Source organism: Homalodisca vitripennis, chromosome 7 (genome assembly GCF_021130785.1).
Source record: "Homalodisca vitripennis isolate AUS2020 chromosome 7, UT_GWSS_2.1, whole genome shotgun sequence".
NCBI classification, from domain to species: Eukaryota; Metazoa; Arthropoda; class Insecta; order Hemiptera; family Cicadellidae; genus Homalodisca; species Homalodisca vitripennis.
In genome coordinates this window covers 129,030,114-129,054,463 of record NC_060213.1, presented here as the reverse complement: position 1 = coordinate 129,054,463, position 24,350 = coordinate 129,030,114, and the positions used below count along the sequence as shown (strand labels likewise).

The following is a 24,350-nucleotide window of genomic DNA, read 5'->3' as shown; positions in this document are numbered from 1 at the left end:
TAGCCATGCCTAGATTGAAAAGGTTCAATAAACAGTCTTACAGAGGTAACCAATTTCGTAAAAATTCAAGTGAACTAGGACTAAGTGCTTCTCCAGGTACAAGTGAATCTAATAGGCCTAGGCCTAAACAATCATCTAGTTCTAAGAAGACTAATGATTCAAAGTTGCCTAAATTTTAGTGATTATGACATAAACAAATGTAAATATTATAATAGATTTACAACAGATTTCTGGCCTAATAAAATCTTTCACTGCATGTAAATATTGTAGTAGTTCCGACTGCATTGCCATAAGCCTAGATGAAGACTTCAAGTGTGGAATAGTACATCGTGTAAATATTTGTTGCAATGTTATGTAAACATACTGAACTCAGTAATAAGCTCCAAATGTGTTAGAAATATGTATGAGTTGAATCTAAGATATGTTTATGCTCTACGTTCAATCGGCAAAGGCCTAGATTCTGGTAGGGTATTTTCTGCTGTGATGAATATCGCTCCATCAAACACAGCCGAATTGAAAAATATAATAAAAAACTGCTTACTGCTGTAACAGAGGTAAGTGAATGTTCACTTAGACAGGCAGCTGATGAAGTTCGTAGCCTAAATGATGATTGTCGTGATATAGCAGCCGCTTTTGACGGTACCTGGCAGAAGCGAGGCTTCACCTCTGTGAACGGCGTAATGACAGCAACATCCTTCGATACAGGAAAAGGTTATGGACTTTGAGTGTTTCAGCAAATATTGTAATAAATGTGTCAGAAAACCTCTAAGCCATGACAAAACCCTATTGAAACAGCACAAAAATTCTGGTACTTGTTTGGCAAATTTTTCAGGTAACAAGTGGTGGAATGGAGGTGGCGGGAGCTCTGACTCTTTGTCGCCGCTCTGAGGCTAAAACTCAATGTGCGATACACAAAATACCTTGGAGATGGGACTCTAAGGGGTTTTACTCATGTTGTGGCAAACAATCCCTATGGTGATGATGTTTTTGTTAGAAAAACTTGAATGTGTAGGCCATATTCAGAAGCGGACTAGGAACAAGACTGCGGCGATTGAAGAGGGATAAAAAAGGAATCAAATTGAAGGATGGTAAAGGACTTGGAGGACAAGGTAGGTTGACTGATGTAGAGATAGATCACTTACAACGTTTTTATGGGATGGCAATAAGGAATAATTTGGAAGATGTTGAAAAAATGAAGAGAGCAATATGGGCTACGTTCTATCACAAATTATCGACTGACGCAAAACCTCAGCACGAACTATGCCCGCCTGGGATTGAGTCTTGGTGCAAATACAGACAAGCTCAGGCAAATAATAAGCTAGATGATTTCAAACATACAAACTCATTGCCTGAATCTATTATGGAAGAAATAAAACCAATCTATAAGGATTTATCAGCCCCCAGCCCTACTAAAGAGGTGTCTGCACGGTAAAACACAGAACCCTAATGAAAGCATCAATAGCGTAATTTGGAATAGGCTACCCAAGACCACATTTGTTGGCATTCAGACATTAAAATTAGGGGGTTTGTTGATGCAGTTCTTAGTTTTAATGAAGGAGCAATGGCCAAAGTGAATGTTTTTGGAACGATTATGCATCCAACCAGGACGCTTTATGGTTGAAGGCCTTCAACAAATCGATTCCAATAGGGTTAAAAAAGCTGACAAAGAAGTCCAAGAAGAAAATAAAAAGAAGAGGATAAAAAGAAGGGAGAGGAAAAAAGAGTAAAAATGAAGAAGATGATTACTGTCCAGGTGGATTTTAAAGTGATTATGTGTTTTGAAGTGTAAACTAAAACTTTAAAGCTGTTTTACCGAAAGTAACCGTTTTGTGACATTTCGGAAAACGTTGTGAAACAATTATTAGACTTACAGACTTCAAATTTTACATACTTATTGCAGACTAGTTGGTGAGTAGATTCATGCTTTTTTATCAATATATATTATGTTTTTATAATTTTAAAAAATATTGTATTTACATAATTAAAAAAAAAAAATTTTTGTTAAATTGCTACCACGATAATTTTTTTGTTTATTGAGATATTAAAAAAAAAGGCATGAAAAAATATAAATGTAGAACAAAACCCTAAAGTTTAAAGTCAATATGTCTAATAGTTTAGGAGATAATGGTACCGAGACATGTTGCAGTGTACTCCCATTTAAATAACATGGGACCCGAAAAAGGTACATGCTCCCCTTACAGGAACATGAACATTAAAAAGGATGGATTATTTTACAATTAGGGTTTACAAACTACAAATGTTGAACAGGTTGCGGACAAAATTTAATATTAAATTATAATTAATGTTAATTAATAAACATAAGCCTTCTTGAGTGCAAGAACGTAGCCAGGAAAAATAATTGTTAGGGGGGCCAGACAACTGATTTTTCCCGTGGTGGACAAAGAGTAAGGTCCCATTTTGTTCCTTACAAAGTTCTTGACCCATTTCTTTGTAGAGAAAGTTCTTTCATTAGTACATTTCAGTAATACTAAATTATTTAAATACTGTAACTATGATCTAAAATTTTGGGGTGGTCCGGACCCCTTGGACTTCGCTAGCTACATCCTTGCTTGAGTGACTGATTATGGTAGAGACTAGAAGGCTTATACCAAGGGTAGATCGTGCTGAACGGCCATTTTGGATCGTTCGCTAACGAAAAAACTTAGTTTGATTAGCAATAGAAATTTAAATAATCTATTTTGATCATTCATAGTTTTAAAGTTTGTGGAGAAAGACGTTGTTAGGTTATGTTTAAGTATATTTTAATGGATATTATTCTAAATTGAAGGTGTTTAAAAATTCAGATATCACCAAAGACTTTGACCATTACTAGTCGGTGATTTGTTAATCTTCAGCTAATTACGAGAAAGCTTTGCTCCTTTAACTAGCGTATACAGATGGTTTTGTGTTTGTAGCAGTTTTGGTTTAATATCTGCTGTCTGAAGATAACTTTCCAAAGTGAAACCGAAATATTCTTAAAGTTAATTGTGTAAGGAATGTTTAGCAGCTCTGCAACCCAGAAGGCTTTGGTGTTAGTTAGGATACATCAATATTATCTACTTGTGATAAATTGAAATAACATTAAAACTAGTAACCAATGATACAGAAAACATGATTATCATACTTGGGCGGTGATTGGTTCTGCTTCTGCCAGTTTATTTATTTTTCTCTTAAAAACTAAGGTTACGAAAAAATTGAAATAATTATAAATATCCTCATGCAGCTACAAGATTAGCAGCAAGAATTTATGCAAGCAACTAACAGAAATAAATTAACCAAACTCAGATATCAAGTAACTGGGCCTTAAAGACAGATCTATCTCTATAGTAATTGTAGCCTAACACAAGTTTGAGCTTCTGTTGCCAAAACCCACAATTTTATGGAGATTTTAAAAGGTTTGGGACAAAGCCAAAATGGACTTTCTAGTGAGGTCTCTGTGTTTATATGTTCTGTGAGTTATAAACCAAAACGAAAAAGTAAAATATGTTTGAAGAACATATCTGTTTACAGAACGAAGACGTTGGTTACACAAACGTATAAAACACACACACACACACACACACACACACACACACACACACACACACACACACACACACACACACACACACACACACACACACACATTGTTATACACAAACATAACAAATATATTATATATTATACAATATACATTTATTTATTTTATTTAAATAAATATTTAATCAAACACAAAAACGGTCAAATACACGATAACTGAATCGTAAAAAGGGGGTTTGTGCAGTGTAGTGGTAGGATACTCGCCCGACAAGTGAGAGATCCGTGTTTGAGTCCCGGCTGAGCAACATTTTTTTGTTTCAATTTTTATTGAAATTAAATTAGCTTATTGTCGTTTATATAAATTCAATAAATATTTATTGCTGTATGTTCAAAATAGAACAAATGGCCCAAAATACTTCTCTGCTTAACTAACAACAAGACAATTGACTATTATATGAGTGTTTCAACTAAGGCATAAACAATCTTAAAGAGTCAATTTACAACGCAGTTCAAAAGCAGAAGTTACAGTCAGCGCAGCTGACACATCCAAAACAACACAATTACAAGGTATATAGTGTAAGGCTACCTACTATGATCAGATAGCAGTAAAGTACACGACAATTTGTTTCAGGCGAGGAAGCTAAGAGACCTAAGCGAGACATTCCTTTGGCTTTGTTATTTTCTGTGATCGTGATCACAGTAGCGTATGTGAGCGGAGCCAGCATTGTAACACTTATGCTGCCCTACTACTTGCAGGTGTGTATTACGCTGGACTTTCAAAATTATCTCTCCGCTATGATAATTTTGTATGGTACTATAGTGCCTAAATTTGTATGGTACTATAGTGTCACTTTCAAATGTATGTAATACGAGTACAATGTTTTTCTTGTATTTCGTTTTTTTGTTTTAATCAAAACGTAATATACTTTCTGGATAGCCTTCATACAATAGTGTGCAAGTGTTTATTACCATTTCATAACAATTATATAGGTACAAATTATTTTATATTTTAATGTTCAAACTGTTCTTGAGAGATTTGTTTTATTTAATTTCAAATGTTTTAATTATTCTTTAACCAAGATGAATTATTAAAAAGAATAATATATTTTTTAAAACTTTTAGTTTAATTTTGTTTTAAATGTAAATTTAAAATAAATTGTACCAATTTCTTGATAAGTCCAATAACCCTTTGTTGTAATTATTTAGTTTGTTTGCAAACCTTCTTTTAATTTGGTTGATTTTGGAAGGGTGTATTATTTAAAAAATAAGGTTCAATATTACAAATTTTGAATAGGTTGGCGACAAATTGTAATATTCAATCATAATTGAATTAATAAAAATAACTCTTCTTGGTCGATTTTGGTAGAGCTATGATGTCTTACACCAGAAAACGGCTGGTTGCTGGACTCTAGTTTCTTAATTCTTTTACGTTTAGGCACGTTAATCTTTAGTAGTGACATAGTTCAGACATTCATTTCTTATACTTAGTTCATACGGCCGGGAGAAAGAGCGAAGATGTGGACTAACTACTGCCCTCAGCCCTTCGTCGCTCTGTCCTTGTCCACTATCTCTATGCACAGTGTATGATGTTATATATCTCAACACCGCCTTATCCTCCTTTAAAAACAGTGTTGTTCCAACAACTTTGTGCCTTGACACTTCAAGCTACTCTGAATATGAAACTCACGTCGTGCACACGGACCTTTGTTCTCCAACCGCACATCAGCTCTTATAATTTGGGCACTCCTCGAATTCTCCACTGAACCATGATGGACCTCCACTCTGCTTCGGCACGACTTCCTGCCGTTGCGTTAAACCATTCTCACGCACAACTCTTCTTCACCTCACCTTATTCAAACGCTAGCAAAACGAAGACAAGAATGATTCTCCACTTATTTTTTACCCTTCGTGAAGAAGTTATTGTTCCAGTCAGGTAATCATTTTTAAATGCAAATTCCACGTTTTATTCTCCATTTGGTTTCCGAATCAAATGTATTTTTTAAATTCCCAACAGGTTTTGTGCCACCATCCTCAGCAGTTCTGGAGGCCTTTGTGAGCCTTTCTTAAATAAAGGAGAGGTCAATCTGTTTCACCCGTATTATGCCTATCCCTATGGCACAAGCCTGTGCGAGGATCTTATCACGCAAATTAAGCAGGAGAGTCGGTAAAGTACATGACCAAGTACTGTGAATGGTGAGTTTAGCTCCAGCTCACCTTCCTCTTAGTGCAGCATCAGGAACCTGATACCGTCACAGACATAGTTAATTGATAAGGTTCATTTGAGCTTCTTATTCTCCCGACTTTTATTTGATGTCTTCAGATACACATGACTACAGATTCTAGAAATCAAGTCTGTGATAGCGTTAGACTCCACACTTTTTTCGTTCTCTTAGCAGAAGAAGCTTATAAATTGCACTTAGTCCTGTAAGAACCTTTACGCTGCTTCCGTAGTGACAGGATATTCTGGATGGGTAAGGTTAGGGAGTAGGGGCCGCCACCTATCGAGATCCATGAGGAAGAATTAGGGCACTACATCTGAAAGTCATGTCTCCCCGGAAAAAGGGGAGGCCAGCTCTGAACCAACCTCTCCGGTCAAAGTAGGCAGGGGGCGGAAAACCTTCTAGAGGCTAGCAAGAACCTCTGAAGTTTGGTAATAAACCCCACCAACTTCAACAGTCATCTCCCACAGTAGACAAGACCTATCGAACTGCCCATAGACCCCAGAATCATGGCATTTGCGGTTAGTGATGTGCCGCTCCTGGACATCCATAAGGTTGCCCAGATTGAAGTGACACATCGGTTTTTGTTGTGCACAGTGGTGGGTTCAACTGGAAGGTATAAACCAGCCAGAAGTGATCCCTGCTGAGTGACTCCAGACGTTGCACTAAGAGCGAACTGGATGAACTGGAGCTAACCTCAACGTTCACATCGAATAAATCCTTCCTACATAGCTACGTTATCGACTGTATTGATAGAGTGCTACAGTAACTTATAGAATTTTTTACCTGTGCGATCTATATCTCACACAAAGTCCGACGTCTGAAGATCGTGAGGGCTCTGGCTCTTCGACACTTATTCGAGTATACGTAATACCTGATAAGACTGGTATTTTAAGGGCTATTTTCATGAATAAGCCAATCTTTAGAAGCAGAGAGATCTGAAGATGAATTTGGGTACTATCTCGAGGGATGTGTTTCTTTTTCCAGTGTGGGGTGGACCTGGCGAAGCCCACGCTGACGGAAAGGAGCATTTCCGATCGGTACTTTCCCGAACTCAGATCACGTGCTAGATCATCATATTCTGTTTTAACTCTCAGAATATGATACCGAGATATTTCAGTTAAGTTGTGCATCATCATAATCCTAAGTTTGCAATCCTAGGGGGTGGTACTTTTTTCACTATAGTTGACTACTATGAGGTTATTAATAATAAGTTAATTTTAAAACCTAATCTATTCTAAACCTAATCTACCTATCTATTCTGAACCGCAGGACGAAGACGCTCCTCTACCCCACGTATTCGACAGCGCGGACATTATTGTCGTCAAGTTCATCGTGACGGGCGGAGCTATTTTCGCGCTCTGCACCAAGTAAGATACACCAAATTTATACTAATTCCTTGTACAGGAAACAGCTGTGATGTAGTATACAACGTTTAGTTTTCTAACATTTACTCATTAAATTCGTGCCAACTGTATGGATAGTGAAGGAAACAGGGGTTTTCTGGAAATTTGCCATTTTTCAGTCATACAAAAATTATAACACTACGTTTCGAAATCTGCAATCTGATCTCTTCTTCCATCTACGTAAATAGAAGGAACCTGGATTTTTCCGAATATTTGCCGTTGTTCAGTGATACCAAAAATTGGTAACACTACGTTTCGAAATCTTCAATCTGATCTCTTCTTCCATCTACGTAAATAGAAGGAACCTGGATTTTTCCGAATATTTGCCGTTGTTCAGTGATACAAAAAATTGGTAACACTACGTTTCGAAATCTGCAATCTGATCTCTTCTTCCATCTACGTAAATAGAAGGAACCTGGATTTTTTCCAAATATTTGCCATTGTTCAGTGATACCAAAAATTGGTAACACTACGTTTTGAAATCTGCAATCTAATCTCTTCTTCCATCTACGTAAATAGAAGGAACCTGGATTTTTTCCGAATATTTGCCATTGTTCAGTGATACAAAAAATTGGTAACACTACGTTTCGATATCTGCAATCTGATCTCTTCTTCAGGTAACCTGGCACAATTACAAACTAGGTCAAAATAAACAAATTATACCAAAGCGTTGTGACACTCAGATTGCAGGTCTCGAAACGTAGTGTTAGTAATTTTTTTGTGTCATTAAGCGATGTTAAATGTCCGGCAAAATCCTGTTTCCTTCACAATCCTTCTGTCGTAAAAAAACTTCTAATAAATAAATCATTCTCGGTAAGGACCCGGAACCAGTAAACAAATCAAAGACCTTAATAGCTTGCATCTTAAATGTATGAATAGGTTATGGAGCAATACCCTGAACGGAGACATGTTTTGTATATTTACAAGAAGTATTTATATTGGCTCCAATTAAGTATGAGCAACATTCAAGAAGCCTGACAATATTAGAAACGTGTTGGTCACTTATGCTCTTCCCAGAAAAACAAGTTGTGAGTCACAAACCATCCTTAAAAGTCAGCCAACACATATTTTCAAAACAATACAACCCTTACTCCCTCTCTCAACCAATAATGCAACCATTGATTTAAATACTAAACATTTAGTATGTTAATTAATTTGTATGATTTTTTAAATAAATTATCTTTCAATGGGGTTTAAACTGAAACAATCAGTCAAGTTGTATTTATGAGGGGTTGTAAGTCCATTTTCAGAATTTTACATCCTTGTTTGGGGTTGAGTAGAAGGATGTTTTTCTTTTGTCTTTGTCGCCATAAAGGTGGCACAGAACGGCTGTTTTCAATAAATCATTTGTAGTACCAGCTTGCCGTTTTTGGAATTTCCTCCCAGCTCCTTTAAAGTCTTTGGAGGACCGGGATCGGTTTGCTTCGACTCTTCAGTTATATTTTTGGCAGCAGATGTTGGCAGCAGTGGTGCCCGAAGGTTGCTAGTCTTGGTTTTATGCAGACAGAATGAATGTGTGAGTGAAAGTAAACACTTTTAATTAAAAAAATGTTTTTTTATTTTGATATTACGTATTAACCTTATTTCTGTTTAAAGGTTATCAATATTATTTTCCAGTATATTATTAATTTTATACACAGTATAGATTTAAGAGTGCATTTTGTTTTTATTGAGTATTTTATTGTTAATTAAAGTATTTTATTGTTAGACCGGGATCGGTTTGCTTCGACTCTTCAGTTATATTTTTGGCAGCAGATGTTGGCAGCAGTGGTGCCCGAAGGTTGCTAGTCTTGGTTTTATGCAGACAGAATGAATGTGTGAGTGAAAGTAAACACTTTTAATTAAAAAAATGTTTTTTTTTTTATTTTGATATTACGTATTAACCTTATTTCTGTTTAAAGGTTATCAATATTATTTTCCAGTATATTATTAATATTATACACAGTATAGATTTAAGAGTGCATTTTGTTTTTATTGAGTATTTTATTGTTAGTTTTGCAATACATAGCGACAATTAATTCTATTCTTTAAATGCAGTTTTTTTGATTTTGTATAGAAGATTACGAATGGTTTGTATTTATACTTGAACGTCAGGTTAAGTGTAAGAAAAGACTATGTAGTCCTGTATTCGCCTGAAAAAATAAAGAGAATTTTCATTTCATTGCCGGAGGTACATAAGATAAGATAGGAACGTCACCCGACCTCTATTCTTGTAAAAAAGCTAAATTGTACTTATGCAGAATGTAAAACCTTATTAAGTATTTCAGTGTAATGGTTTCACATTTAAGATTTTAACAGGTTTTGTGTGGGTTAGCAAATATATCTATAACAACTGAAGCACATAATTGAAACAAACTTAAGTAACCAATATAATAAATTATTAAGAATGAACAAAATCAAACAATGTCTTAGTTTTGTATTATTTTTTAATAATTTGTGCTTCGTTGGCATGTCACGATTATTAATTTAAATAGTACAAATCGACATTTTAAAGATACTGTATGTACATAAAACTAACATGTGTGATAATGTAAACACATACTCAGATTGACGATTAAAATAGTAACTTGGTAGCTTAATATTTATACCAAGCTTATTTTGTAATAAAAAAATAAACGAATTCGTGTTTCAGCTTGGTAGGATGTATATTTCCTGTGCCTCGAGTTCTCTATGCGATGGGCAAAGACAAATTGCTGTTCTTCGCCTTCAGTAAACTAAACGCAAGAACTCACACTCCGTTGCTGGCGATTCTCTCGGCGGGCTCCCTCGCAGGTTTATAATTTAAAATATGTAAACAGAGAACCTTGATAATCCGTGACTGACAATAATTGTCTTAGCAACTAAATTATTAAAATATACATTTTTAATAATTTTATTGTGCCGCAGTCGCTTATTTTATTCCGCATCCTTAAAGTTGGTTGTTAACTAGCATCAAAGTCCTTTATGTTTTCTTTTTTTTTTTTTTTTTTTTTTTTTTCAAGTAACCATTGACGTTCTTTTACGGCATTCGATTGTTAATTTACGGATTACCAAGGTTTCAAATACCAACATCACCTAAATGTAAGTCGCATACAGCTTATATTAAACTCGAATATGTCTTTCACACAGTACTATATTTATTTGAGATAATAGGAGATGGGTGATAATACGGAAAATGGGGTCTTTTCTAGTATGTCCCCGCATTCTCTATTTTAATTTCTATAAGTTAGATTACGTTACTAGAGCTACAAATGTAATTTCTAAAGGTAATTGAGGTTAGGTTAAGCTTGGTTTTTGACAATAATTTGCAAAAACAATTGGAAAAACGAGTTTATTAATTTGTACGAAAAAAACACAAATTAGTAATGAAAGATGTTTAAAATAATATACTATTCTGGTGGCCAGAACGCTTTAATGTCCTCCAGGATTTGTTCGAACAAATCTGTGTTTTGGTGGCGATGTTTCCACAGAAACTCACACAAGTATGAGTCTGCGACTTGTACCGCATTCGTTCCTATTACGCCGTTTTGCCGACGCCCAGAGCGATTCGATTCTGTGTGTGTGTGCTCCTGTTGTAGGAACAACAAAATTTTCAGAATGGGTTAGATCACGCGATGCTTGCCCGCTTCCCAGCGCTTCGCGCTGCTTGCTCTTTCAGAAAAAAAATTAACTCGAGTTTGCAAAGTCCAAGCCCAGATCAAGCGGCGCGCGTTTATCACTGATAAGATAAGACGAGTGGAAAACGCACCTTATATAGGTAGGAGGTGGCCAAACTCGTGATTCGTCAGTTAAAAGTGACCAACCAGAGTTTCAGGATTTCCCGCTTTTCAATTGACAATGAATTAACCGCTTTAATTACGATCTTTGTGAATGCGGGGACATATTAGAAAAGACCCGGAAAATTTACTTCATAATTTTGAATATTGCCAAAAACATTATGGGAAGCAAAACAACAATAAAGAACAAGCAAGAAATAAAATATAACAAGCGACTGAATCAGATATAACTGGACAGTAAGATAAGGAATAGAATAAGGCGATAAAGCGACCACCTCTCACTGCAGAAGTATCATCAAAATTCTAGGTAACCTAAATACGAATGTCTGCGACCATACAAATAGTATGATGCTGCTTAGTATTCTGGATAGAAGTTGCACGTCCTAAAAAGGGTTTTCAAAGTCACAAACTAAGTTATTCCCCTTTACGGCGTTATTAACCTTGCTTTAATGATAATAAAAATGTGTAAATAATGCAAATCGGGAAATTTTAGGTATTGTTTTTTATACGAAACTTACTTTGAACTATTACTGTTTTTCGGGACCATTACTTAAGCGTCTGACAAAAAATATTTTTAGATGGTTGTGGTCATGAGAAAATTCTGTTTAATAACAGTATATTTTATTACATGTTACATAAATTTTGAAGAAAAAGTTTCGTTTTCAGAAAAAAATCTAACTTTGAGTAATCATTAGACGAGAACTCCAAATGAAAAGTTAGAACGCACGTAGTACATGTAAATATTTGCAGATATATGCTATATAACGCGTAGTATTCAAGGATTTCTGGAAACGGTGTGATTTGATCTAAAAGAGTTGATATCATTAACACACCTAAAAGATAACAAAGATGTACTCATACTCAGGTTAAATTTATAGTAAAACGTTAGATATATTCCTGATATTGTTGCAGCTATAACCGGTTCTCTGTTCAATCTGGATCAGCTGATAGACATGATGTCCATCGGAACGCTGATGGCTTACATGGTGGTCGCCATCTGTGTCCTCATACTCAGGTTACTTTTATAGTAAAACGTTAGATATATTCCTGATATTGTTGCAGCTATAACCGGTTCTCTGTTCAATCTGGATCAGCTGATAGACATGATGTCCATCGGAACGCTGATGGCTTACACGGTGGTCGCCATCTGTGTCCTCATACTCAGGTTACTTTTATAGTAAACCGTTAGATATATTCCTGATATTGTTGCAGCTATAACTGGTTCTCTGTTCAATCTGGATCAGCTGATAGACATGATGTCCATCGGAACGCTGATGGCTTACACGGTGGTCGCCATCTGTGTCCTCATACTCAGGTTACTTTTATAGTAAAACGTTAGATATATTCCTGATATTGTTGCAGCTATAACTGGTTCTCTGTTCAATCTGGATCAACTGATAATGATGTCTATTGAAACTCTGATGGCTTACACGGTGGTCGCCATCTGTGTCCTCATACTCAGGTTACTTTTATAGTAACATGTTAGATATATTCCTGATATTGTTGCAGCTATAACTGGTTCTCTGTTCAATTTGGATCAGCTGATAGACATGATGTCCATCGGAACTCTGATGGCTTACACGGTGGTCGCCATTTGTGTCCTCATACTCAGGTTAAGCTCATTCTAACTCCAATTATAGACTCTATAGTTGTTTTATTATATTCTGCAAGACATGATAAATTAAGTGATCAATCTGAAGGATATAAGTTCAAATCCTGTGGACATTTTCAGGAATCATATAAACAAAGCAGGTTTGGTATAACAAAGAAGAGGCCAACTTTTTTGCGCTGCAACCCCGGCAAATTGCGAACTCTTGCCTGATACCAGGTGTGTTTTTTATTATAGACCCCGCTATTTGGCAATTTAATATGCTTACATTTTTGTTATTGTGCTTCAAAATAAATGCACAATTATCAGTATTGATAATAATCAACATGTGATTGGTCAATTTATGTATATAATTATCTTACTGATCATTTTAATGTTCTGGTGTTCCATTTTAATGTATAGAAGACACATTTCAGTTTACCAAACATATAATTTTCTTCATTTTTCCATTAATACACACGTATATTTCGTTTTTATCTTTTTTGAAATCTGAGCATCGTATCTGAACATTACGTTTTACTGAAATCTGATCTTTTTCTCAGATGAACAACTAACATAACACATAACTAAAATATAGTTTACAATAAACGAATGACACCAGAGCATTGTTATAAGTCATGAATTACAACAAACCATAATGTGTATCAGAGCCATGTACTCTATTTCTAAAACATCATCTTAATACAAAACATCTAATAAATAAAACTGAACGCATACAGGCCAAAATTGATCTACACTGACCGACCAACCACAGAGAACTGACCAGAGCCAAAATTAAATGGCGATCGTCAAGGCAGAAACAAGAAGGCGACATAAAAGGAAACAGGAATGAGTCTTTTTTATTATTGGATCATTCTAGATGAACTTTTCTACTCGTATTAGTGTTTTAGAGACGTGTTGGGGCCTGTCTTGTTTAGTTCGGACTTAAGAACTAGTGTTTGTTTTTTATTATGTGCATGAAATTGATATTCAGCATGGTTGTCGTGATTCCTGACTTATGTGTGTCACAACGCTCTAGTATGATTTGTTTATCTTAACATATATTATAGTTATTTTTTAGGTTAGTTATCCACCTGAGGAAGAGATCAGATTGCAGATCTCGAAAGGTAGGGTTTTTTGTATCATTGAACGATGGATGGCAAATATCCGGAAAAGTCCTGTTTTCTTCATAATCCTTCCATCGTCAGAAACATATTTGAAACGTATGAGTGTTTAAGTACCTCACTTACCTCTAATCATTCTTGAAAAAAACGTGAATTTCTTGTGGTTTCAGCTTTGTAACCACGTATTTAGTTTTTGTATAATCCTAGAAATATATACTTATATACACAGACCAATTCTCTCCTTTTCCATTCAAGGATAAAGTTTTTGATTCTGCAATAAATCTGATACGTAGCCAGGAAAAATTGGAGGGGTCCAGAAAACTGATATTTTCCCGTAGTGGAGAGAGAGTAAGTCTCCATTTTGTTCTTTAAAAAGTTCTCGACCTGTTTCTTTCTTGAGAACTATTTTTCAGCAGTACATGTCAGTAATACTGAATTATTTAAATAATAATAATCGTTCACTAAAAAAAGTAATTTAAAAAATGAAAATGGGGAGTCCGGACCCCTTAGACTCCCTTGTTGGCTACGTCCTTTAGAATTTTGTTTATTAATTTTTACAAATAATTTACAGTTGAATGGCATTATGATTGCATATATGCGAGTTAAATATTCCGTATACGGTATGAACACATACAAACAAACATTTCTAGTCTCGATAAATGTGTGTATATAAGAGGGGAGTTCAGGGGGCTCAAGGCCCCCCAAATTGTGGTAGATGAATATTAAAAGTATATCCAGTAGTTTCTTTTAATCCTATAACACATTTATGAGGTCTTAAAGCTTACAATTTGCCGAGGGAAGATTCCCGAGCCCGATTTTAAAGGTATTTTATACCTCCTAAACTGAAAACATTTAAAATTTGGGGGGGTATGGCTCCCTGGACCCCCTCGCTGGCTATGTATTTGTCATCAGCAAAGACTTTCTACATCACGTCAGCCGTTTGAGATCCTCTATTGCAATGTTTATAATTCCGGTGAACCGTTTAACTTGGGAACTATTTGCAGGTACAAGGTACCGACACGGGTCGTGAAGCAGACGGAAGACGACGCAGACGAGAACAGATCCCAGGTCACCACAGAGTCCAGTATTGCGAGCGGTCCTTCTTCTTCCTCTCAAAGACGAGCCTTCAGCGCCCTTGCAGTCTACTGTAGGTGCATGTTGTTTTTTCTTCAGAATGCAGTTCTGTTAATTTAAACTGTAACACATTATACCAGTACCAATGTTTAAACATAACTGTGTAATTAAAACAATACTTTACATTACTGTTTAGAGGTTAACAAATCTGGTGGTGCTGCAACAAGATTTAATCAGTATTAATTGGAAGTATTTTGTATGCGATCATGTGTATTGTGACGTCCAAGTACATTCATGTCATTCCTAATTTTTTTGTAAGGAGAGGCCGAACCCCTTTTAAGCCTTATCCTGTCCGTCCTCATGGGCCACTGGCCTGTGCGAGGATCAAACAGAATAAGGGGGAGTGTCGATACAGTAGAAGATCGATGGTACTGATAAAAGTGCTTTGGTCACAGACAGATATGGATCTGCGCTATCTCTAACTCAAACCTAAAGTCCACCGCGTTAGACCACTCGGCTATCGGCACTCCCTTTTCAAATAATATCTTTCTTACATCCAAAATTAATAGGCAAATAAAAAGCTGTATATTACAAAATATATTAAAAAAAATATTATTTGTTAATTCCCACGGTACAAACCAATTTTTTACATAACCAATATGTTTTAGATGGCTTAAAAAAACATGGCTGAAGTATTAATAAGCCGCTATCAACAAAAACACATAACATGCCCAACAACTCAATAATGGTAATCTATAAATACTTAACATCAAAACAATAATTGTGAAAATGCACTCCCTAATCAAAAGAAAATAACTCTAATTAAGTTGTAAATGATAGCAAGATGCAACTAATTAATAAGTAACCAAAAAGTACTATTCCAAGTACATAGTGAAAAATGCTGTATTTCCAAAGGACAACACCGGTAATACTCCGGTTAATATACACGAGAATCAACAACAATCAGTAACAATGATTAACAAGGGTACAAATAGAGACAGGTAAAACAAAATGACAATGCGTTCGGCAAAACACAAGACTCAGATTGCTTTTACGGCACAGTAAGTCGCCGTGTCACGTGACAACCAGTGTGACCCACCAAAGGCACCACAAGGAGACACCAAATGGCCCTCAACACAGTTCTCATGAATAGTTATTACTTTTAATCGGACAATTACTATAGTGATTGTTAATTGCAACATGTTAAATGACTTATTCTGTTCCAGTATCGATGGTGTTGGCTGTGTGTATCATTCAGGTCAACATGGAGGATGAACTGGTAAAGGGAGAGTTGTTACCAGCTATCGTACTCGCAGTGATGATGTGTATCATGGTAATCACCGTGGGGATACTGTGGTGTCAGCCTAGGACGCGCGAGAAACACCTCACGTTCAAGGTAAGTATGGTTTTAGTCGTGACAAATATCATAGGGGTGGAATTATAAAATTAATTCAGGGTCTAGCTTAGTGTGGGCTCAGGGTAGGCAGGATCAGAGACAATCCATACTAATCCGCCTGTCTGTTGCGAAGTTTTTTTTAATATTAGGACTAGCCGTTATAAGGCTACCATCCAACCGCCACTGCTGCACTAGGTTTATTTGGATTATTAACGTTGGCGTTATCAAATCGTGAAGATTTTAGTACTACACTCAGTGCGTCATAATTTTTTTCGGATTTGCACAGTTTGGAAACGCAGCGGGATCGCTATCTTGTCCCAACTGCTACCCGTATCCGGTCTGACAATGCCTCATAGCTAGGTTATTTTATCTCAAAACAACAGAATCTGTCAACTACTTGGGAATGCATTCATGATTTACGTCATGGACAAACCAATCCATATGTTACATTCACAATGCAAATCATGCATATAAATAACTAGCTGTTTCCCGCGGCTTCGCACGCTTTACGCAAGCCTTGGCCATGTATTTGCACTTCTGGTTCAAGTGCATTATATTTCTAAAACCGATGTAGAGTTTGCCTTGTTATCACGATCAAGAAAATCTGTGTATGCTTATTATATAGCCATTATACACGTACATGTATTTTATTATAAAGCGGTCTAACAGTCAAGCTTTAAGTTCAACCATATATGTATCATAAAGACAGACATGTGTTCTAACTTAGTGCCTTCAAATAGTCTTTGGCAAATTAATATACGTAACTGTCTCGTAATTGCAGTTTATAATGTGCAGGCGCTTTGAAAACTTTTATATTTTGCAGCGCCACCTCGTGGTGAGTTTTATAAATGAGTATAGCATATAAACCTTCTCCGTCGAAAAGTACATATACATTCAAATTTTCATAATGATCGGTTAAATAGTGTGCGATTCCATAAAGGACAAACACACAAACTTTCATTTTTATATATATATATATATATATATATACTAGCTGTATCCCGCGGCTTCGCACGCTTTGGCCATGTATGTGCACTTCTGGTTCAAGTGAATTATATTTCCAGAGCCGATGTCGAGTTTGCCTTGTTGCCACGATCAAGAAAATCTGTGTATGTTTATAGCCATCATACACTTACATGTAATTTATTATAAAGTGGTCTAACACTCAAACTTTAAGTTTAATCAGAAATTTATCTTCAAGACAAATATACATCATAACTTCAATATAGTGTTTGGTTATTTAGTATACATAACTGTCTCGTAATTGCAGTTTTTAGTGTGCAGGTGCTTTGAAAACTTGTATATTTTTGCAGCACTGCCTGGTGGCGAATTACATCAATCGGCATAGTATATAAACCTTCTCTGTGGAAAAATACATGTACATACAAATTTTCATAATGGTCGGTTAAATAGTTTACGATTCCATAAAGGACAAACACACAAACATTCATTTTTATATATATATATATATAGATTACATTATGATGTGTAAACTGATGCAAGGTTGCTCCCCTAGGTACCACTGTTGCCGCTGGTGCCGTGCATCAGCATCTTTGTCAACTTCTACCTGATGGTCAAGCTGGACGTGCACACTTGGATGCGATTCATCGTCTGGCTCATCATTGGTAACCGTTTGGTTAACACGTAACTTATGCTGAGTTTATTTGGTAGTAACACTGCAGTGTACTCTGCGTAACTCTGATATACGCGGTTTATACAGTGTACAAAGCGTGTGTATGCCATTGTCTTGTCTTATTAATTTATTTAACTATGTTAATCAAAGTTTAGGAACACTATTTACTTGTATGGTGGAGACTTTTCGCAGATTATCAACGATGTAAGTAGTCTCTATAAAACAAGACATAACATGTTGAAATGTTCCATTAGTCTATGTTTAACAAATATATTCAATTATTATTATTATATTATCGCCTGAATTCGGAATAAAATTATATATATTTTACTCAATTTCTTTGCATTTGGCTCTAATTTTCTCAATATATACTTAATTTAGAGTTCTGTGAGCTGTTTCATTCAATTTATCAGGTCGAAAACCATAAGAAATAATTGAATTCACCCCATAATCTATCTTGCCAGGATTTCAGGAAGGCCTGTTTGTACATGGTGAGCTGAAATCTTTCGCTAGCCGTAACGCGATAAGGAAACATTTCCGAGCCCTTGTTAATGTAAACTTTTTTCGTTATTTTTACATTTAGAATAATCTCCCACAGTTTCTGCGCATCTTCGGGAATCGCCCCGTATAAGAATATTACATCCGTATCACACGTAATACAATGTAATACAATAGCTAAATAAAGTCAACCCAGAAACCAAATACGGAAAGGTTAGGTCCGTATTACAAGGACACAGTTTAGTAATGAAAACAATTATGTGAAGATATCAAAGTTCAAAAATGACTGCGTTAAGCCTGTATTAAAAGGACATAGATTTAGTATTACAATAAGTTAAGTAAGGAATAAAAAGAGATATTTTCTCTCAATAGAAATAAAGAACGACTCAAAATTATTTACAACCATACGTATATTTTTATTTACATCTTTTCAGAACCGAGCACTGGACGACTCTTCGGCATTGAGACTCCTTTCTTGAAAATAGATAGAAATTTTTTGAAAGTCCCATGGTATATTTAGTGGGAAATTAAGTAAAAATAATTCATATATCTCGTTCCTAGGTTCGATGCACTACACACACTGTAAAATAGTCGCTTTCGTCATAAAGTAATGTGACAGTAAAGTGTTCTGATATTTACAGTAATAATACTTATACTGGTAAAACAGCTACCGCTGGTCAGTATTAATACTGTGGTTATGTTACCAGGGATGATGATCTACATTTGCTACGGAATACCGAATAGTGTCGAGGGGCATAAGGCCAGGCTCGCCCAAGAGCAGAAAGAGGAGACCGCAGAACCTCCAGAGGAACCGACTGCTGCTTCTTGAAGAATATTCTAATGTATAGTAATTCCTAATAAAATAAAGTCTATACACATATGTTTTAATACTAACGTCTTATTGCATTTGTGTGTATTTAATGTTATCCTTAACATGATATACGAGTATGCCTTTTTGGTTATTTACACAAGGTACGAGTACCCAAGCATAAATGGAAAAAGTATGGCGTATTGACAATATTTGTAGTGTGATTGCCACATTAATGTATAGGTTCCATGTATCTCAAGTATTAAACAAGATACCAGAGCCCTAAGCTATGTCTTAAATTGTAGAGGACGATTATGAACGCCAAAGCTTAATCGACAAGTCAAGACAATTAAACAACACTGACAACAATAATACGTTTCCATGAAGAAAGTCCAAGGCTATTAATAGTGAACTTCCCTGTCCTTACAATTATCATGATTTAAATTATTAATAATCAGGACTTGAAACTTGACGCATAGCGTCCTCTTGATCCCAAAAGGAATCCTGTTAATATTTAGGAGAGGTTTAAGGTATAAGGAAAGGTTCATTTATCCTGTTAATTTAAAAGGTCAAAGGCCTAAGAGTCACGAAGATGTGATAATCCGGGGGGGGGGGGGAATTACAGAGACTTTACAGCCAGTTTGGAAACTTTACAGTCAGTTCAGAGACTTTACACTGAGTTCGGATATTTTACAGTGAGTTCGGAGACTTTACAGTTAGATCGGAAACTTTACACTGATTTCGGATACTTCACACTGAGTTCGGAGACTTTACAGTGAGTTCTGATACTTTACACTGAGTTCGGAGACTTTACAGTGAGTTCGGATACTTTACACTGAGTTCGGATACTTTACAGTGAGTTCTGATACTTTACACTGAGTTCGGAGACTTTACAGTGAGTTCTGATACTTTACACTGAGTTCGGATACTTTACAGTGAGTTCTGATACTTTACACTGAGTTCGGATACTCTACAGTGAGTTCGGATACTTTACACTGAGTTCGGATACTTTACAGTGAGTTCTGATACTTTACACTGAGTTCGGATACTTTACAGTGAGTTCGGAGACTTTACAGTGAGTTCGAAGACTTTACAATGAGTTCGGAGACTTTACAGTCTGTCGTTATAGACTTCGACACTCTGTCATACAGGTTGATTTATTTTCGAGTATGCAGTCGTTTGAAATATGGTAGAAATAATGTTGCATATTAATAAACAATGTTAATAATTTTATTATATGCGTACGTATGAAACTACAACTATATTATTTCAGATAGATGTGTGTTTCAATCTTAAACATGGATAATTACAACAGTTTACAGCTTTCTTAGTAAACTGTTAGAGTAGATGTTATAGGTTTGTGTATACAATTTCTCAATAATTAATAATCGTCCATTTTGTGTTAGTAATGTTGTAAGTGTATGTTTTATTGTTTTATGCTAATTATCTCCATATAAATACTATGTTAGAGTCGACAGGATGAGACGACTTTACCAAGAGAAGATACCTGACGTGACTTTAATTCAAGTAAATAAATGTGTATAGGAATTAAGAAAGTGGTGACTGTATTTACACATATGGCTCAAGGCATATGTTTGTTTATTGTATTTTTATGATTTGCCCTCCAAACGTCAATTCAAAGTAAACAAATAATTCTGAAATTGGTAGCATGGATCGTTTACAAGATTTTTTTAATAACTGGTGTTTTGTTTTAAATTTATTCCCGTGCCATTAAACAATTTTAATGCCAGTGTTGTATAGTTCTGTCAAAACGGTTACAAAATGATCAGGGTGAGTTACACAGCTAATTTAAAAGTCTTGGTTACAATAAAATTAATAAATTATTATAGTATTAGTGAATATATATGGTGTTATTTTGTATAGTATACACAAGCATAGCAAACAAAAAATGTTTCTACCTTTTGTACAATGTCCAACACACTGCAAGAAAGTACGAGTTTCATTGAGTAACACATTTTGGTACTTTGTTTAAGTTTGTTATTGACGATGGAAGGTTTGAACGGATAACAAGATTTCGGACATTTGCCATTGTTATAGGTTATGAAAGGTATAACACAACGTTTCGAGGATTGGAATCTAGTCAGGTGGGGGAGGTATTAATACATAAAAAAATAACGAACCTGCATACTGTGCAGTGACAACGCCTGGACTAGACTCCAAGCAGCTTTTGGGTATGTTTGAACCCTTTCCCTTCTTTACTTCTTTCTGTTCGTTATTTTTGTATGTATTAATATATGTATTATACCTTTTATAACCTATAACGATGGCAAATGTCCGAAATCCTGTTACATTTTGATTCTTTGGAATTATCAGGGCTACCACTATTTTTGGAATAGTTTATCTTCTATCTCCTGATCGATAGAATTCAAACCTGATGATGTGGAAGATGTTCGTTTTCCATTATTACTTGGTACACGGTGCGCTGCTACCTTATTCAAGTTCATGGTTAACAATATCCGTCTTTAAATCGAGGTTCACATCCTTGGCTGTTTCCACCAGAGCGTTGTTGACATTCACGTTCTGTGTTTCTGATATGGCATTTATTTCCATGTTAATTTAACGCAGAACTGTTCCGTACCCTCCACGTTGGAGTCATCCATTTTCTTCTTTCAGTTCCTTCTCCATGTCCTAGTATGGTCTAGTCTACAGTACTGTTAATCCTTGCATCAGGGTGTTATAAGTGTCCATTATATAGTTGAAAATAATTCATTAACTCGAAATTCTGTACAATAGTTTTTAAATTTCAGGGTCATTTAATTTCTAAAGGAAAATAAAAATAAAAAACAGTTTCGAGAAACGGGTAACCGGATATATTACAAGCTGGCATTATTTATTAGGACAAATAAAATAAAAACTACAACCGAACAGGTTAAGACGACGTCTGCAGGTTTTACAAAACGACAGCGATGCGTCTACTCGTTTTGACTAACTGATAACGATTGCGGTTAGGACAGACTCGGAATACCGTTTTCTAACGGAAGAGAATTAAAACATAAAGAAGATACTTACGACACACAGTGAGCTTTACTAAACATGAGAGTCTGCAAGCAGCTATATCTCATGTATTTCTATTATAGAGATATCGTAAGTCTTGAAGATCGAAATTACTACTTAAGAGACACCTTGAATTGATGTCTCATTTGTTATGTTGCAGGATCGGTCGGTAAAGTTGGCGCACGTCCTGTCTCGACGCAAGTCCATAGAGGAAGAGGAGACTTATGACACGAAAATAAGACTTAAGAGAGTCCTCGGCCTGATGGACCTCACGTTTTTGGGAATTGGCAGCACTCTGGGACTTGGAGCTTACGTGTTGGCTGGGGCTGTGGCCAAGACTGAGGCTGGGCCTGCAGTAGTCCTTTCATTTATGGTGGCAGCTACAGCCTCTGCCTTCGCTGGTAACATGAGTACATTTAGTTAGCTTGGAGCTTACGTGTTGGCTGGGGCTGTGGCCAAGACTGAGGGTGGGCCTGCAGTAGTCCTTTCATTTATGGTGGCAGCTACAGCCTCTGCCTTCGCTGGTAACATGAATATGTTAAAAAAGTAGAGTATACCGATAATAATGAAGCTCTAAAAGACTCAAAATTACTAAATTTCATTGATTTATCCTGTTCTTTTAACATAAATTATATTGCTTTCTCAAAGAAACGGCTGTAGTAAAATTACTAGTTTTTCCTTTTTATAACGGTGTTAAACCTCATGTAGTGTTACGGACTTTTTATACGTACAGTTGTGGGAGATTTCCCGTTTTATAGATATTAATATTCATCCAAACGGGCCATAGAACGTTTTTGGTGGATTTTAAACTCTAGTGCATGGAGAAACTTTAAAATTTAAACGAGATGGCCGAATGGCAAGGTGAAAGAATAATTAAAGTAAAAATTGCTCACACAAAATATTCGATAAAATTGTGAGGTGTTTTTTTTCTATTTATTGTCTCTCAAAATGTTTCTGGAATGTAATTTCCACTCCTTTAATCATAACTCTGAGTGCAGGATATTTATACTAATGAATTTACCGAATGGCTTCGTTTCCTTAATTAAAAGATGTTGAAATTTAAAAAAGATAAGTTAAACAACATCTTCGAAAATACGTCACGAGTCGAAAAAAAACGTTTATCCAATGTGCAAAGCTCGCATATTGGAAGACTTTGTACGGAGAGGAGGTTATCTTCATAAACATATCTAGTTTTTTTACAACTTCCTTACTTTAAGGAAACTGCCCAAGTCGAGTAACACTTTTTCACGTGATCTGTTCTCAGTTGTAGTTGCAGTAAATAACAGATGTAACGAATGTGAGTTCTTACAGCCATGTGCTATGCGGAGTTCGCAGCCAGAGTGCCCCAGGCTGGCTCAGCCTATGTCTACAGCTACGTCACTGTCGGGGAGTTGGCAGCCTTCATCATCGGCTGGGATCTTGTTCTAGAATACGTCATTGGTAAATAGCTCAGTTATTTCAATTTGTGCATACCATATCTGTTGGTAAAATTTCTCCAATTGGTAGGTTAGTCCAGTTTGAAGGGACTTACGATTTTGGAACATTCACGTTAGTAAAGCTGATATCTTCCATACCATAAAGAAGTTAACATATCTCTGTATTCTCGTCCAAACCATGGCAGGATAAACAAATAAATGGTCGAATTTATCAATCATTCCAAAATCTCCTGGACGATGAAATAGGATAAAAAAGACTTTATTCTTAGGCTCGTTTCAAAAGTACATCAGTCTTCAAGTTCACGCCGCGTCGAAACATTGCTTACACAGTTAATTTCTTGATATTACATGCCTCGCTCTTCAATCTTCAATCAACACATGAAACTACCAAAAATATTAAGCAGTCGCCTATACAGCCATTTAACCATCCACCGATGATTTATGATCAGTATGACGTCTTCATCACGGGTTGCTAGCTTTTAGACGATTTCATGCTATCTTCTTTGTTGAAGTTATTTTATTTCTTGATTATTTCTAAAGTTTATCTTATTACCCTTGGATAATAGATAATAGAAAACCCTACGATTGTTTTTTTTTGGGGGGGGGGGGAATATCTCAAGAAGTTAATTGTGTAAGAAACGTTTCGACGTGGTGTGCATGCTAGATTACTAGAAATTGATACTGTCGGTTATAGGCCGTAACTTGCAAATGTGAATAACATAAAAGTAAAGTAAAGATGCCTTATTTTACCAGGTTATGTTAGGGCTAAATGCCCTCTCTAACAATTAACCTGGTGACCAACGGCTTCAAGGTGACTTCCAAACCACCACCAACGGCCGGACTGGCACGCTGCTTGCAAGGACAGGATCGCTCAGCGGT

General features: G+C 35.9%; 2 protein-coding genes across 4 annotated transcripts in view; both read left to right on the top strand.

Annotated features, from left to right (window-relative positions):
• LOC124366885 (cationic amino acid transporter 2-like) overlaps positions 1 to 19,102 on the top strand; it is a 68,846-nt gene extending 49,744 nt beyond the window's left edge. Inside the window, exons 20-27 of the mRNA XM_046823485.1 lie at positions 4,151 to 4,275; positions 7,011 to 7,108; positions 9,777 to 9,916; positions 12,409 to 12,511; positions 14,616 to 14,758; positions 15,912 to 16,081; positions 17,598 to 17,706; positions 18,920 to 19,102. Of these exons, the coding sequence (XP_046679441.1) occupies positions 4,151 to 4,275; positions 7,011 to 7,108; positions 9,777 to 9,916; positions 12,409 to 12,511; positions 14,616 to 14,758; positions 15,912 to 16,081; positions 17,598 to 17,706; positions 18,920 to 19,041 (1,010 nt within the window). The 3' untranslated portion in view covers positions 19,042 to 19,102. The remainder of the gene's footprint in view (positions 1 to 4,150; positions 4,276 to 7,010; positions 7,109 to 9,776; positions 9,917 to 12,408; positions 12,512 to 14,615; positions 14,759 to 15,911; positions 16,082 to 17,597; positions 17,707 to 18,919) is intronic.
• A 1,522-nt stretch (positions 19,103 to 20,624) lies between these two features.
• The window catches only part of LOC124366314 (cationic amino acid transporter 2-like), a 36,448-nt gene continuing 32,722 nt past the window's right edge, over positions 20,625 to 24,350 (top strand). The window contains exons 1-3 of one of the 3 annotated variants that reach the window (XR_006922798.1): positions 20,625 to 20,811; positions 22,196 to 22,436; positions 23,347 to 23,475. Coding sequence is in view for 2 of the 3 variants with exons in the window: in XM_046822760.1 (XP_046678716.1) it covers positions 20,803 to 20,811; positions 22,196 to 22,436; positions 23,347 to 23,475 (379 nt within the window). In the remaining variant the exon portion in view is untranslated. The other 2 variants (XM_046822760.1, XM_046822761.1) reach the window with 2 other exon arrangements.